At 42.4% G+C, this 14,114-nt stretch overlaps 1 protein-coding gene across 1 annotated transcript in view; it reads right to left on the reverse strand.

Moving 5' to 3' along the window:
- Positions 1–7,164, reverse strand: part of eepd1 (endonuclease/exonuclease/phosphatase family domain containing 1) — a 30,250-nt gene extending 23,086 nt beyond the window's left edge. Inside the window, exons 1-2 of the mRNA XM_053447191.1 lie at positions 6,905–7,164; positions 5,876–6,803 (exon numbers count right to left, since the gene is read on the reverse strand). Of these exons, the coding sequence (XP_053303166.1) occupies positions 5,876–6,720 (845 nt within the window). The 5' untranslated portion in view covers positions 6,721–6,803; positions 6,905–7,164. The remainder of the gene's footprint in view (positions 1–5,875; positions 6,804–6,904) is intronic.
- Between the last annotated feature and the right edge of the window lie 6,950 nt (positions 7,165–14,114).

The following is a 14,114-nucleotide window of genomic DNA, read 5'->3' on the forward strand; positions in this document are numbered from 1 at the left end:
TTGATATGGTGACGATATAGGGGAAATGAAAGCAACCTCGAGTGACCTTGCAGCTTTTGGGTTTAGCTTGGTCATGCCATAAAACTGGAACTGTTGTTCCACCTACTCACTCTACTCACACTATACCGCTACCTTCACTGGTTACCAGTGGCTGCCCACATCCGTTTCAAATACTTATACTTGTACGGCAGTTACCTATAGCACTTTGTAGTTTGGCTTTCTTGAAGAAATTTTACTTTTTTGATTCTTGTTGTTCTGGGTTTGTACCCTCATGGTTGAATGCACTTATTGTAAGTCGCCTCAAATAAAAGCCTCAGCTAAAATGAAATGTAATGTAATTTTTGTTTCAATAAGGAAAATGATCTATGCTCACAGTACATGAGACAGTGATTAGGAGGAACAGAGAAAGTGAAAACTCAAGAATCCTTGAAAGTTCTAGGAGGGTAAGGTATTCAAATTGATCAACATTGCAGTGAGAGCAATTATTATTATTCATTACTGACTGGTACTGAAATTGTTGTCATCATGCCTGAAGGAAAGTCCAATATTTTCTGAGCTGGTTTGTCAGAATAGTAACAACTTGGACTGTGAATCATGTGAATATTGCACTTGCCAGGAGCCATGATTCGAAGTCATCTATTCTCCATATTCATAAATATTCCCTCCATTTTCATGTTAACGACTAGGTTCAACTCTATAAATGCAATCCAGTGGAGAAAATCTTCATTTTTAAATGATACTGCTCCCCTCCTCCCTCTCTGTGACAGCTGTGCTAAAGCCAAGTTGTCTTATTAAGCACAATTACTTTTTAGCATTGGTTGTTCTTCTTCTTCTCAAATCAATATCACGACTATTCCTAAATTTTACTTCAAGTACGGCTAATCCCCTGCCACCCCCACAGGATCATGATCTGACTGAACTCAGCTCACCCACAACTCTTCAGTTCTTTCTGTTATTTGCCTCCAGTCTCTCCTCTTTCCACTGTTTGCAATGATGTCAGCGCCCTTAAGAATCACCTGACATCACCTGAGTAAAGCTCAGTGTTTAACATGTTATGTCTCATGCGTTTATTAAGCAAAATGTAAAAGTGACAGGTCACAGTGCCAAGGGAAATCATGTGGATATGTGATGCAAAGTTTTCTTCATGAATTAAGAGTTTATACAATCACCCAGCAATTCAATGCAAGCCTGAGATGTTAAAAGCACGACACGGTCAGTGAGACAGCTGAATTCCACTGTGTGAGGCAAGAAAAGAAGCAGACAGGCAAAACAGAAAAGTCCTACAAACTGTCATTCAGACATTCCTGAGCAGATTTGACAGTAACATAGCTGTTAACCACTGAAGCCACATTTTCTCGGAGGCAAGTGAGGTGCTGTCAGCTCGAATCCCCTCCTTGATCCTTGTTAACCCCGTCTGTGGCGCCTAGTGGCAGCTCTTTCACTTCCCTCCTGCATAGTGTGTGAGGCTGACGACAGGCCGGCTAACATCAGCAGGCTTGGGAGTCTGAAGAGGCTGAGCGCAGATTGCTGTGTAACCTTCGGTGAGCAGGAGTTCATTGAACTCTCGAAGCTCTCTGTTTGTGTCTGGAGGAAAGCCAGGAAGTGGGTAAACTCAGCCTGGATCTTGTGATTGCTCACACAGCCGAGGCCAAGCTGTGCAAACACACCGTATCTCCTCCAGAGCATCCTTCTCCATAACAAACCCAGCACTATCACGGGTGTTAATGTTGCTACCAATAGCTGGGAACACAGGAAGTGGGAGGCATGAGTAGGGGAGAAGGTGGAGATTTATATCAAGGTGGGTGGGTTTGGAAGGAGATGGAAAGGGAGACAGAAATGGAAGAAAATCTGTTCAAGCAGGGCTTGGTGGCTTAATACAAATTTATGACAGTAACTCCTTTCCGTAAACTAAAAAAATTGTTTGTTGCCTTGAACTAACCATAGCACGTCAGAGAAACACAGGCCTAATTAAACTTTTAAAAAACTGCTACATCAAAATGTGTTCGAACTCACAATGACTCTGATGACAGACTAGCCAGAGCTGTATCCGATCATTTCCAACTATTTAACTTCCTTTATGTGGTGATTTCCGGTGTAAAAATATTCAGATTGGCCAAAATCTGTAATTTCATATTGTCTGACACCTATTTCCCTTCACAAACGCATGAAACAGTTCAGGAGAGCTAGCTCCCCAGGTCAGGACTCAGCAGTCCACCTAAATCTAAAAAGATAAGGGGCATTCATTTGAATACAACAATGTCCACATTTTCCAGAAATATTTTTCATTGTTTGGTTGGTGCTTCGCGTTCTCCTATAGATGCAGGTAGGATGGCAACATGGAAGCAACACAAACAAAAATGGAGGAGAGTGAACCTGACAGAACAGGAGAAGGACTCTAAGCCAAGTCTATTTTAAAGACAAAATGAGGAGGCCATACCCCAAAGAGGCACTACTTGTGTTGCATGGAGGTGGGCTGGGCATAAAACCTCCTGTCAGCAGTCAGCACACTGTACTTTGCAATTTGCACCACAGAGCAGTCCACACAACTGACACCACTAACCTTTAACCACCTATTTATGTCAAACCGTATTAGAGAGAGTCTGAGAGCCATGAAAGTGCAGTTGAGAGCTCTAACCAAAGACCAAACTCAAGATGCATTTACCCGCAACAAAAGAATCATGACGATGGAAGGCAATAACAGCCGCTGATGCAACTTTAATCAAGAAAAGACATGGCCCCATTTTACAAGGCTAAGAAAAGGTGGAATAACTTGTGCCCTACAGTTATCTGGAACTATTGCCTTCAAGAAGAAGCTGCAAGACTTATGTGATTGATTGATGGATTGCGATCTGCAGCTGCATCACCTTAAAGCCTCAGACTGTGCTCAACAATGTTACACAAACTGTCATCCTATCCTAAAAAGCAGAGTGGCTGAAGACTGATTATGTCAAAGTAGCGCAACTGCTGTTGTGTCATATGCCACAGACAAATTCATATCCTTGGGTTTCCAGCTTCAAGGGCAAACAAAAGAAGACATTTGAAGACTGGGATCTTTCACATCTTTTACTGTTTTATGACATTTTTTGGACAAAATGATTCGTCGAGAGGAAATCTTCAAATTAAACGAGAATCAAAATAGTTGTTAGCTGCAGCCCTCCTTTGGTTAGGAGTGGTGCTGTGAGCCATTAGCACAGAGGAAGAGAGACACAGCACAGATGGTCAAATCAGCACTTCAGAAGACTGAACCTTCACTCAGATATGATACTCTGACAGATTCCACATGAATCAGCAGAAGGTCCTCTGATAAGGGCTAACTAAGGGGTGAACTCAGCAAATACTTACTATAGTACAGTGGCCCTGAGAGGTCAACATATTGCAAATCAAGAAAACACATGCAACCTATATAAAATATCATCAATTTGGGATCATCACTTATTTGTGTCCCCTAGAAACGCTTGAAGTTTGTGTTACTTGCCGCGTGTTTATCTATTTTGGTTGTGTTGGTGGAAAAGGGATGCGTGTTGCAGGAGTAAAATTCTGCTCAGAGTGCCAGAAAGGCCGGAGACAGCTCTGACAACTAGCAGTACATGGCCAATGAAACCTTCATATAAACTGTGATGATAAACACACAACCAAATACATCAATAGCATCAGAATGTTTTGTTCCACTAATTCATCCATGACCAGAGGCAGATGTCTCAACAAATTCAAAACAACTTTATTTGTCCCTGCAGGGCAATTCTAAGGCACACCGAGCCAAGGGATATAATCATGTGCATGGAAGGGTTTATTATTTATTTCACTCTACATTCTAAAGTGCAGACAGGTTTTGCAGGGTCACCATTTGAATAAACAGGATTAGGTGCTTTGGGATCATGTGATGGCTGCATAGAAGAGGATGCTAATGTTACTGTCAGGCAGAGTTTCAGATGTAACAACTTGTACTGCAACAAGTGCCCCCTCGTGAGCCCACCCTCCTCCTCCACCCTACCAAGCCGGTCAGGCCTCACCACGCCAGCAGGATAGAGCACAGCTCAGGCTCAGGAACAGGCAAACCTGGTGCCAACAGACACTAATAAACTCCGGTCACACCCAGCACGAGAAGTGTGTATTATGTACAAAGAATAAACTGAAAACATGGAGACCATATGAGAAGTCACGCGGACACAAAGTAAATATCCTGTGTAACACTCCATGCAAAGCGATCGTAGGCCAGAGGACAGGGTGAGCTGGGAAGCTTGTTGTACACGTTGTTGTCAAGCAAATCTCCTGTTGTAGTAAATTGTCTGTATTTTATATAGTCCTGATGACCACTCAAAGCGCTTAACAGTACAGTTTTACTCTCACACATTCATAAAGAGCATCTGTGTGCAATTTGGGGTTCGGTATCTTGCCCAAGGACCCTTAGGTTTAGGATGACCACTCTAACCCCTAAACCACAGCCCAGATATAATCTCATTATTCCTTGACTGTGCAACCACACACTGAAACTCTGATCTCAAGGTTTATCTGATGAATGTGAATTCACAGAGCTGCTACCTGCACAGATACACTCTGGGAAAAAGACCGCCATCGCTTTTAATTGGCCGACTACAGACTGTGGCGCTCTCTCTTTGCCTCTCTTTAATGTTCTTGTTCAAGTTAAAACTTGTCAAACACCAGTATCGTGAATCAAAGAGTCCCATGTTGCGTCACACTCTCAGCTCGTCCTAGTGACAACAAAACAGGTTTACCCCCAGAGACCTGCTGCTTCTCTTGCCCTTTGTGTGTCCTGGGCTAAAGTATAATGGCTTCAAACACTGATGCAGGTTCATTATGGTTTTGTGACCAGGTTTCTCTGGGACTACCAATTCTCAGACCTGGATCAATAAACCTTGGAGAAACTAAAGAAAATAGAGAAGCAGTCGTTTCAATTTTAGTCCAAGTTTAGTCGAGCTTATTATGTTATAAAAAAGGTTAATTGTATTAAAGGTTCCGTGTGTAGAATTTAGCGGTGAAGTTTTGTGTTGCAGCTGAATACCCCTCACCTCACCCACCCATTTCAAACTCAAAATTAAGGTTTTAGGGCCGGAGCTGCAAGTAAACTGAAGCCAAAACTCAGCTGCAACAGAAAGCATCTTACCTGCTTTTTCTTCTGGCGATAAATGGTTTGTGTTAGTCTGTGTGAACAATTAATTGTTGACGGTCCCCACGTGATCAGTCCACAGCACTAATCCGGAATGTTCTAGAGTGTTTGTGTTAAAACATCCCAATGCAGCAGCAGCAGCAGCAGACTGATATGTTTGGCACAGCGTCGGGACTGGCAAAAGCCACCTGAGCCAGACATTAATCGATGTGGCTCTGATGGAACTGTGTCAAAGGTGGAATGAGCAAGATGGGCTGATCGCTGCTGGCCCACAACACCAAATCCAGGCTTTGGGCCACTGTTAGAGCAAAATCTAAATTATACTTTTAGATCAAATGTCCTCATCCAAATCAGCAAACCTCCAATGCTCATCTCATATAGATATTTTTTGATACATTAAATAATTGGTTGGTTCAGTGACTAATATGACAATGAAAACTTACACTAATATTTAATAGGCATTTACATTTTGTATGGTCAATGGTTTACCTCAGCAAACTGTACACTTTAATGTTTCCTGGGCTCTTTCAATAACATGAAACGCACTATTTTAGTTATTAATACTTCATGAGCATATTTATTCTTGTAATAAAAGTTCTTCAGTTAATTCAAATATAAACATTTTGATTTCATGTTTTTCTAAGACTTCTAAAGCTGTTCTGGAGGTAAACTGTGGCCTCCCAGCTGTGACACATCCCTCCACCTCACCTAAAGTTCAACAGTTGTGTAAGTTAGGTGAAAGCTACTCACTCGTTCTCCAGCAGGGTCATGCACACCACCTCTTTGACCCCCGGGTTGTTGGCCTTGTCACAGGAGCAGCCCTGCAGGCTCCAGGTGCCCAGACGCACCACGGGCTTCCCGTCCCGCAACCCCGGCGGCGGCTCCACGTTGGGCCGCACAGACAGGATCTGGGTCGGTCCTCCGGGCGGGAGGTCCAGGTCGTCGCTCCTGAAGCTTAGTGAAGTCGGACTCGGGTGGGACTTAGTGCAGGTCAGCCCCCCGTTGGTGTTGGTGGACGCCGCCCTGGAGCGCTCCACGTACACCTGGAAGCGGATCCTGTCCAGCAGGGAGCTGTTGATGTGGGTGACCCTCACCAGGTCCTCGATGTTTTTGAACGGGCCGTTCTCCGCCCGGTACCCCACGATGTTCTTGGCTATCTTCTCCGTGATGCCGCGGATGCTCATGAGCTGCGCCGGGGTGGCGGTGTTGATGTTGATCCCGGTGCAGGGCTGGTGATCCAGGTCTTTGCGCAGGGAGGACGGGGAGTGCTGGGACGAGCTGGTCCTGCTGGAGACGCATATTTCCAGTTTGATCACCTCCAGCTTGGTTGCCCCTATGCCGCTGACCAGTGCCAGGTCCTCCACCTTCTTAAACCCGCCGATACAGTCCCGGTACTCCACGATGTTCTGCGCAACAGTGCGGTTGACTCCCGGCAGAGTCATGAGTTCCTCCTCGGTGGCAGTGTTGATGTTAAGTCGCTCCTGGTTCACCAGGATGTGGCCGAAGTTGCACGCCGCGCTGAATTTGCGCTTCCCGCAGCTGAAGTCCGTGGGGTCCTTGGGAATGGAGCGGTGGCAGCCCAGACTCCCACCCATGGCTGGAGCGGGTCACCGGGGCTGGGTGAGTGCGGCGGTCGGGAGGAGACGCTGGGCCACGGCAGAGACAGAGAGAGGACGGGCTGAAACAACCATGACGCAGACAGCAGTGAGTGTCACACGGGTTCACACACAGGTTCTGACAGCATCGCTCTTCAATAGGTTAAAGCTGGTAAATACGCACCAAACATCAGTGATCCTCCGGCCCCCGGCTACATGCTGCATGTGTCCACACACACACATACACACACACTGCCCGGCTCAGCTGCTCCGCCTGCAGCTGAAGCCTGTGTGTCCTCACAGCAAATCAGATACACACGATCCCTGAGACTTTGCCCTCCAGCACACTGCTGCGTTACTGGCCACAGGTCGACACACACAAACACACGCACACAGACACGCACAGACTTTACAACCATCTCATCAAAGTCACACGGGTTCATAGGCAAATCCCGGAAATCATTACAATACTTTTCAAAATAAAAGCAATGTGACATGTCACGTTGAATAACTCACCGGTCGATACATGTGGACCTTTGTGCCAAATACCATGAGCATTTAATAATACCAACAATATGTGCAATATTACTTTTTATGAGAAATTTCACTATTCATGTGCAATACGGTATTACAGTTTTTTTCAAGCGCAATATTGCTAATCATGTGCAGTATAACTATTCATGTATAATACAGTATTACAGTTTTTTAATTTTTCATGAACATATCACTTTAAATTTTCAACATGATGTTTTTCATGTTCAATATTACTATTCATGATCAATATTAATGTTTTTTATGTGAAATATTACTATTCATGTGCATTATTATTGTTTTTCATGTACAATATTACTATGCATGTGCGATAATAATAGTCATGTGAGATACAGTATTAAATTTGTTTCATGTACAATATTGCTAAGATACACTTTGTTTTTATTTTCAAATATCTGTCATATTTAATACTCTATTTATTTTTTAAATGTATTGTTTTAATCTATATTGCACTGTTACTGTAATCTTGGATCAAGTTGGTACAATAATTTACATCTTAAAGTCTTAAGATGTAATAATAAATGGAGAATACATAATTCAATTACATTTTGGATGGTTTTATTCCATTATTTATTTCTTACTATTACGTTTTATATCTATATCTGTATAGATATAGATATATACACACACACACACACTTGGGCCTCCATAGAGGACAATGAGTCTAATGTTAATCAATTCACATAATAAAGTAATTAAAAACTCTTTAACAACCATATGTGAATGAAAACAATGTGTGTATTTTTCATGCAGGTATGCTTTGATAAATTTACTTTGAATTTATTTATTTATTTGACTGAAAGAAAATGAAACAGTCTTTTGTCAACCTGTTTTTTATATTGAAATTAGACAATGTCCTCCTGTTGCTCCAGGTACGGTAATTAATTGTTTTTCTCACCATAGATGTAAAATATTGATGTGATGCAAGTGGTGAAAGCATTCACTGTTTCACTGTGGCCTCAACTGTTTCAGGAATGCAATTACCACTCTGATTCCTTCAGCTCTGATCGGTCTGATTGAATCAGTGTAGCATTACACTTTGTATTACAGACAAGACACATGCTTTGATTTCAATCTTTATCAGCAAAGCCCGTGATTATCCTTTATCCTAATGCCTTCTCTCTTTTGTAATGGTGTTAAAAACGTCTCAGTCATAAACATAATACATCCCATGTCTTTAAATATATCCTTTAAGAAGGTTGTAGAAGGTTCCTGTAGCACGTGTAAAGGTTCTTAGGAGGCGGTCCTGAAGAGGTTTCATAGACTCTTTTGGTTCGTTTCTACTCGTGGCACTTGGTGGCTTCTTGATGTGGTTGCACATATTCTTGACAGAGATTTATGGATTTCCAACCACAACAAGGAGTAGTTAAGTTCTTTTGAGTGCATACTTTTGAGATCAATTTTTGTTTCTTCTTAAGAATATTCGGAGGACTCCAGAGGTTCTTAAAAATCTCAAGTTAGAGATTCCAATTGTTATTTTAAGGGTTTAGGGTTCTGGAGGGATTCTAAGGAAGATTGAAATTAGTTTGAAGGAGGTCCAGGAGGTCACAGGAGTTCCTGAGGGAACTCTGGGGTCTTCTGGAGCTCAAGGAGCTTTGAATCCATGCTAGCTCCTGCGGTTCTTGATGGTTCTATGGGTTCTTGTGTGAGTTCAAGCCAAGTGGTAGGTATTTAAGTTGGTTCTGGATACAATTCAAATGGGGTTGAAGGAGATTACAGAGTTTAACGGTTCCAGCTGTTCCAAGGGTTCTTAAGGGGTTTCCAGAAGTTCTTGTTACCCCCAATTTGGGTTACTGAGTATATTGGTGAAGAAACTCTGGGCAACTTTATGAGAGGTCACAACTATGTTAAATTATGATTTTAAATATCAGTAGGGGGATTACAGATTTATAACAGGTTTTATCACAAAAGTCCCTGAGGTCGTCCTGCAGGCTTAAGGGAAGTTCTGATGGATTTTAATGAGTTGTATAGAAAATCTAATAAATATACAAAGGTTGTTTGAAGGTTTTTGTAAGTGGCCATCTGGAATTATATTTAGCATAATGGAGGAGTCTAGGCTTATTATTTATTAAAGGTGGTTTTAATGATGTTGTCTCACTCTGGAGTGTTATGTAATGTATGCACTCTGTTGACCTTGTCAAATGGATGTCATGTTCAATTAGCAAGTAATGACATGGATCCCTGGTCCTGACAGATCTACATTATTTGATGCAGTCAGTCAGTTGTGTAACATGATCCTCACGTGATAGTGAGAGGATAAGCCACTCTTCACATCACAGCTCTATTTGCAGCCTGGATTCCCCATGGGTTGAACACTGGACATTTTCACGCCTGACCTCACTGCCTATGCAACATGGATAAAGATCAGGCCCAAAGGCAGCATCCAACTGACAAAGAGACTCACAACCAAAGTAATTAACATCCCAAAAAGTTAAGAGGATTTCAATTGGTGATATGAATTTTAAGAATACACTGAAGATTCATGTTCTCTCATGGTACCTTCCTCTGCCTGTTGTCTTACAATACCAATCCTGGAGGTCTTGACAGTATGAGCTTTTGCCCCACTTTCCCAAGTTGATTGAAGACTTATGTTGGGTTATGTAAAAGAGTGGGGAGGCTGTGGTTGAGGGGGCAGAGAGGTCGTATCCAGAAGGACAGCGGTTCGATCCCAGTTTTTCCAACTGCATGCCGAAGTGTCCTTGGGCAAGGGACTGAACCCCGAATTGCAATTCATAGAAAAAGTGCTGCCCATAGATGACATCCACTGTATGAATGTGTGTGAATGGCAATAAACTGTACTGTAAAGCGCTTTGAGGGTTCATCAAGACTAGAAAAGGTGCTATATAAATATAGACCATTTATCATACAAGGGCAAACCCCCTTAAGGCAGTCAGAGCAGGGTCCTTGGGGGCATTGGGGGCCCAAGTAAAATTTAGTTTGTGGCCACGTCTTGTATCATCATGTGGGTTGACAAATTAGGTTTTAGTGTACATCCCTGCAATTGGCTGAGTGTGTTCACCTGTGTGACCCGAGGGCACAGCAGACCAATCGGCAAGAGTAGAGGCCGAAGCTGACGAGCCGTCTGGTTGGGACGACTGTGGCGTGATGCTGTGGTGCAGCAGCGTGTGTGTGTTTATACTCCACAGAGCAACTGTGAGTCCAAAGGGCTCAGCTTTTGTTTGAATAAGCCTGAGGGAAAGAAATCTAAGGTTACATCCATTCTGCTTTTTTTTTATTACAAAGGCGGTTTGATACAATACTTTCCTGGAACAGTTTTTGGGCACTCGGCACTAATCTAATTCATATGTAACCCTTGGAATAATAAACATCCTTAACAGTAAAACATTCGTCTGCTGTTTGACTGTAGACAGGGAGTAAACCCAAGCTTGTTTCTTAGCAACATCATTCCTCTGAAGGGGATTTTAGCAGTGAGTTTCTCAGAATGGTCTAAATCAGGGGTGTCCAATCTACGGCCCGCGGGCCATCTGCGGCCCGCCATCCATTTTAAATTGGCCCGCCTAAAAAGAAAATGTAATTTTTTTTTTTTTTTTAAACTAACAATTTGGTAGCACTTAAATGACACTTACTTATAGCACTTTGTAGTTTTGCTCTATTATTGAAGAAATTGTACTTTTTTGATTCTTGTTGTTCTGGGTTTGTACCCTCGGGTAGGGGAGAGTGGGGTAATGCGAGACATTTTTACATTTGCTTCCCTCTGGGGGGGATACAATTATATATCAGTAAAATGTACACATTTCCCATTAATTAAGGATGTTTCTTAGCAATGGAAATTTTCAGAATGTCTTCAGGACAAAGGGCAGTGAAAATATGATTGTTTTTTAAAAAGTCGTCTTGTTTCTCACTTTACCCCAGCTTAGTGGTAAAGGGAGACAGACCAGAGAAATCAAGAGGGTAAAGTGATCCACTTACTTTTTCCACTTTGAAACTACCATAACAACACATGTTGTAATAGGTAAATTAAGCACATTTATGATTATCTTGACACATGTGATCTCTTGCACACCCTAGCTTACCTGCACATTGTTTCTCTGTCCAATTGGCAGGGACAGGGATATTGTTTTTCTCTGCGTATTCAAATGCCAGTTCACTGGAGCAAGGCCATGGAACTGGTCAGCTAGTTGCTTCAAGTGTTTGGCAAGCTCCTCCTCCATCTCATCTGTGAATATTCTCTTTACCTCAGCTACTGCACCCCAGGCTACTGATTTTACTTCCCCTTTCTCTTTTTTCTTTATGAATCTTTTGAGGGTTGTCTTGTCAATATTTCTATCCCTTCCAGCTTTTCTTAAGGACTTCTTTCCTTGCATGACCTCAGCGGCTACACTCTCCATCTCTGGGAGGGGTGCTTGGCCCCAGGTTGTCTTCCTGGTGTAGTTTCTTGGCATGATGGCTTTTCTACAATGTTTATGGCATTAAAAATAAAACATATGTAATGTAATATTACGCTAAAATATGTTTAAGACTAAACTTAACTTGTGCTACATGTCTCACTTTACCCCAGAGCATTTGTCTCACTTTACCCCACAGCTATCATTTTAGAAAAAACATCTCTTAGCAATTCAGGCTAATCTTCAGCTAGCATCAATCACATGATTTTATATGTTCGAAGTTCATCAACATGTATGATAAAAGTTTTTCTACCTGGATCAATTTTTTTGTACACAACAGTTGATTAAGTTCAAAGCAAGAAAATATACTTTGTGAAAAAACATTCTAACCACAGCACCAGCACCAACTTCTCCTTCATGGCAAGGGTGGAATGGGAGTGGCTTGGAAACATAATGATCACATGATCACAAATGTGTTCTGTTGCCTAGATACAGGGGGTGTCTCACATTACCCCGCTCTCCCCTTCCCTTGAATGCACTGATTGTAAATCGCTTTGGATAAAAGCGTCAGCTAAATGAATTGTAATGTAATGGACTATGGCCCACTGTATTTTACTTCTCAGTTTTGACACTAGGTGGCACCCAACTCACCCCTGACCTGCCAGCTGTACCCTCAGAACGCCGCCAGGCCCCCCCCTGCCCTAAGCGACGCGATTGAGGTGCACTGTCAACAGTCCGGTCCAGGGCAGGGGGGCGTGGCGGCCCAGACCTTCAAATTTTTTTCTTTATGTGGCCCTCAGGATGAAAAGTTTGGACACCCCTGGTCTAAATGTAGTTAACAATAACAACATGCTAGGGAAATTAGTTATTTTAAAGTGATGGCTGTGGGTCAGTAGGTAGAGAGGTTCGTCCACTAACCAAAGGGTCGTTGGTTAGATCCCTGGCTCAGTGGTGGTTTTGGGCACGGCCGAACCGGGCAGCCGCCCGGGGCGGCATCTTCTCATGTCACGTGGGGGGCGGCAAGAGCACTTAAAAAAAAGAAGTAATCTGGCCTGCGAAGCGGTTTTCTATTATCTATCATATCACTGTGTGTGGAATTGGCAAAGTGGCGCCCCTGCTTGATGCTGTGTGCGAAAGGGGAAGGGGAGGGGGCGCGGGGGACAGTTCACCTCTGGGTCTCCCAAATGGAACGGACAAGGGGGGATCCACTGTATAGAGCAGTGATTATCAAACTGTGTGGCGCGCCCAATGTTTTAACGTCCGCATCTCTTTAACAGCGGAGCAGTAAACAAATCGCTCTTTCACCGTAGACAGGGGTCTGCAACCCGCGGCTGTGAAGAGCCCTGATAATTATAATTATAATTATCTCGAATTTCCGAGATAAATGCCCAAAGAAATAAAAAATATAAGTCAATGCAATACGCTTCCATATTCTTCTGTTGATTCTTTTTTTTTTTATCTTGCCATTGAAGTAGGCCATCACTTCTCAAAATAACTTCATGACTTTAATGCTGTATCTAGAGCCAGTCCTGTATTGTTAAATGTTAGAATATCAAATTGAATCAAAAGGCTGTTATGTGGGGTGGAACTGCTAGCTCTACGTCCAGCCCTCCTCCTTTATCCGGTCTTGGGCAGTGTTAATTTCGGCAGCTATTTTTGATTTAGTCTTAGTCTTTTGACGAAAAGGCATATTAGTTTTAGTCACATTTAATCATTTTTATCCTTCTTAGTTTTAGTCAAGTTTTAGTCAACAAAAACGAATTACATTTTAGTCTAGTTTTAGTCACATTTAATAGCTTCGGCGCACATTAGCACATTAAACTCCTTTTCTTCCCTTCTCAGGCCCAGGGACCCTTTGTTGTGTCTAAAACTGCATAATAGTCTAGCTTGCAGTACTTAGGTTGTCCATTAGATATCCCTACCAGCATAGGTCTATAGCAGGGGTCGGCAACCTTTACTTTCAAAAGAGTAATTTTACCCCCTCTTCCCCCAAATAAGATTTGTCTCGAGCCGCAAAACATATTTGATAACAAAGCTAAGAAAGTTTAATATAAAGTTATACTATACTAAACTATAGTTTGTTGCATTTAGGAAATTATAGAACAACAATAAAGAAAACTCTTGACATTTTATTGCTATTTGTACCTGTTACAACAAAGGAAAACACAGAACGCTTATGAAGAGAAGAAAATACACAGGCAAGTGTAGGCCTACTTTGAAATAAATTAAACACAGAACTTTGTATAGCTATTTGAGTCCTCCCAATATTTGTGGGAAATGTATGAAATAAGAGGTAGACTATATTGAAATTATTAAAACATTAGCTGAAGCCTAATAGCTTAGAAATATATATTTAGTTTTAAATGTGAAAACAATAAGTGAGAGCAGGTCAGACTGGAGGCGAACACAGAAACTGCAGCTCGGTTCAAACCAACTGTAGCTTCTGCTCTGATCAAGAAGCTGAGGCGCTGATCTCTGAGCAGCTGAGACCAGAGA

Source organism: Pleuronectes platessa, chromosome 18 (assembly GCF_947347685.1).
Source record: "Pleuronectes platessa chromosome 18, fPlePla1.1, whole genome shotgun sequence".
Taxonomy (NCBI): domain Eukaryota; kingdom Metazoa; phylum Chordata; class Actinopteri; order Pleuronectiformes; family Pleuronectidae; genus Pleuronectes; species Pleuronectes platessa.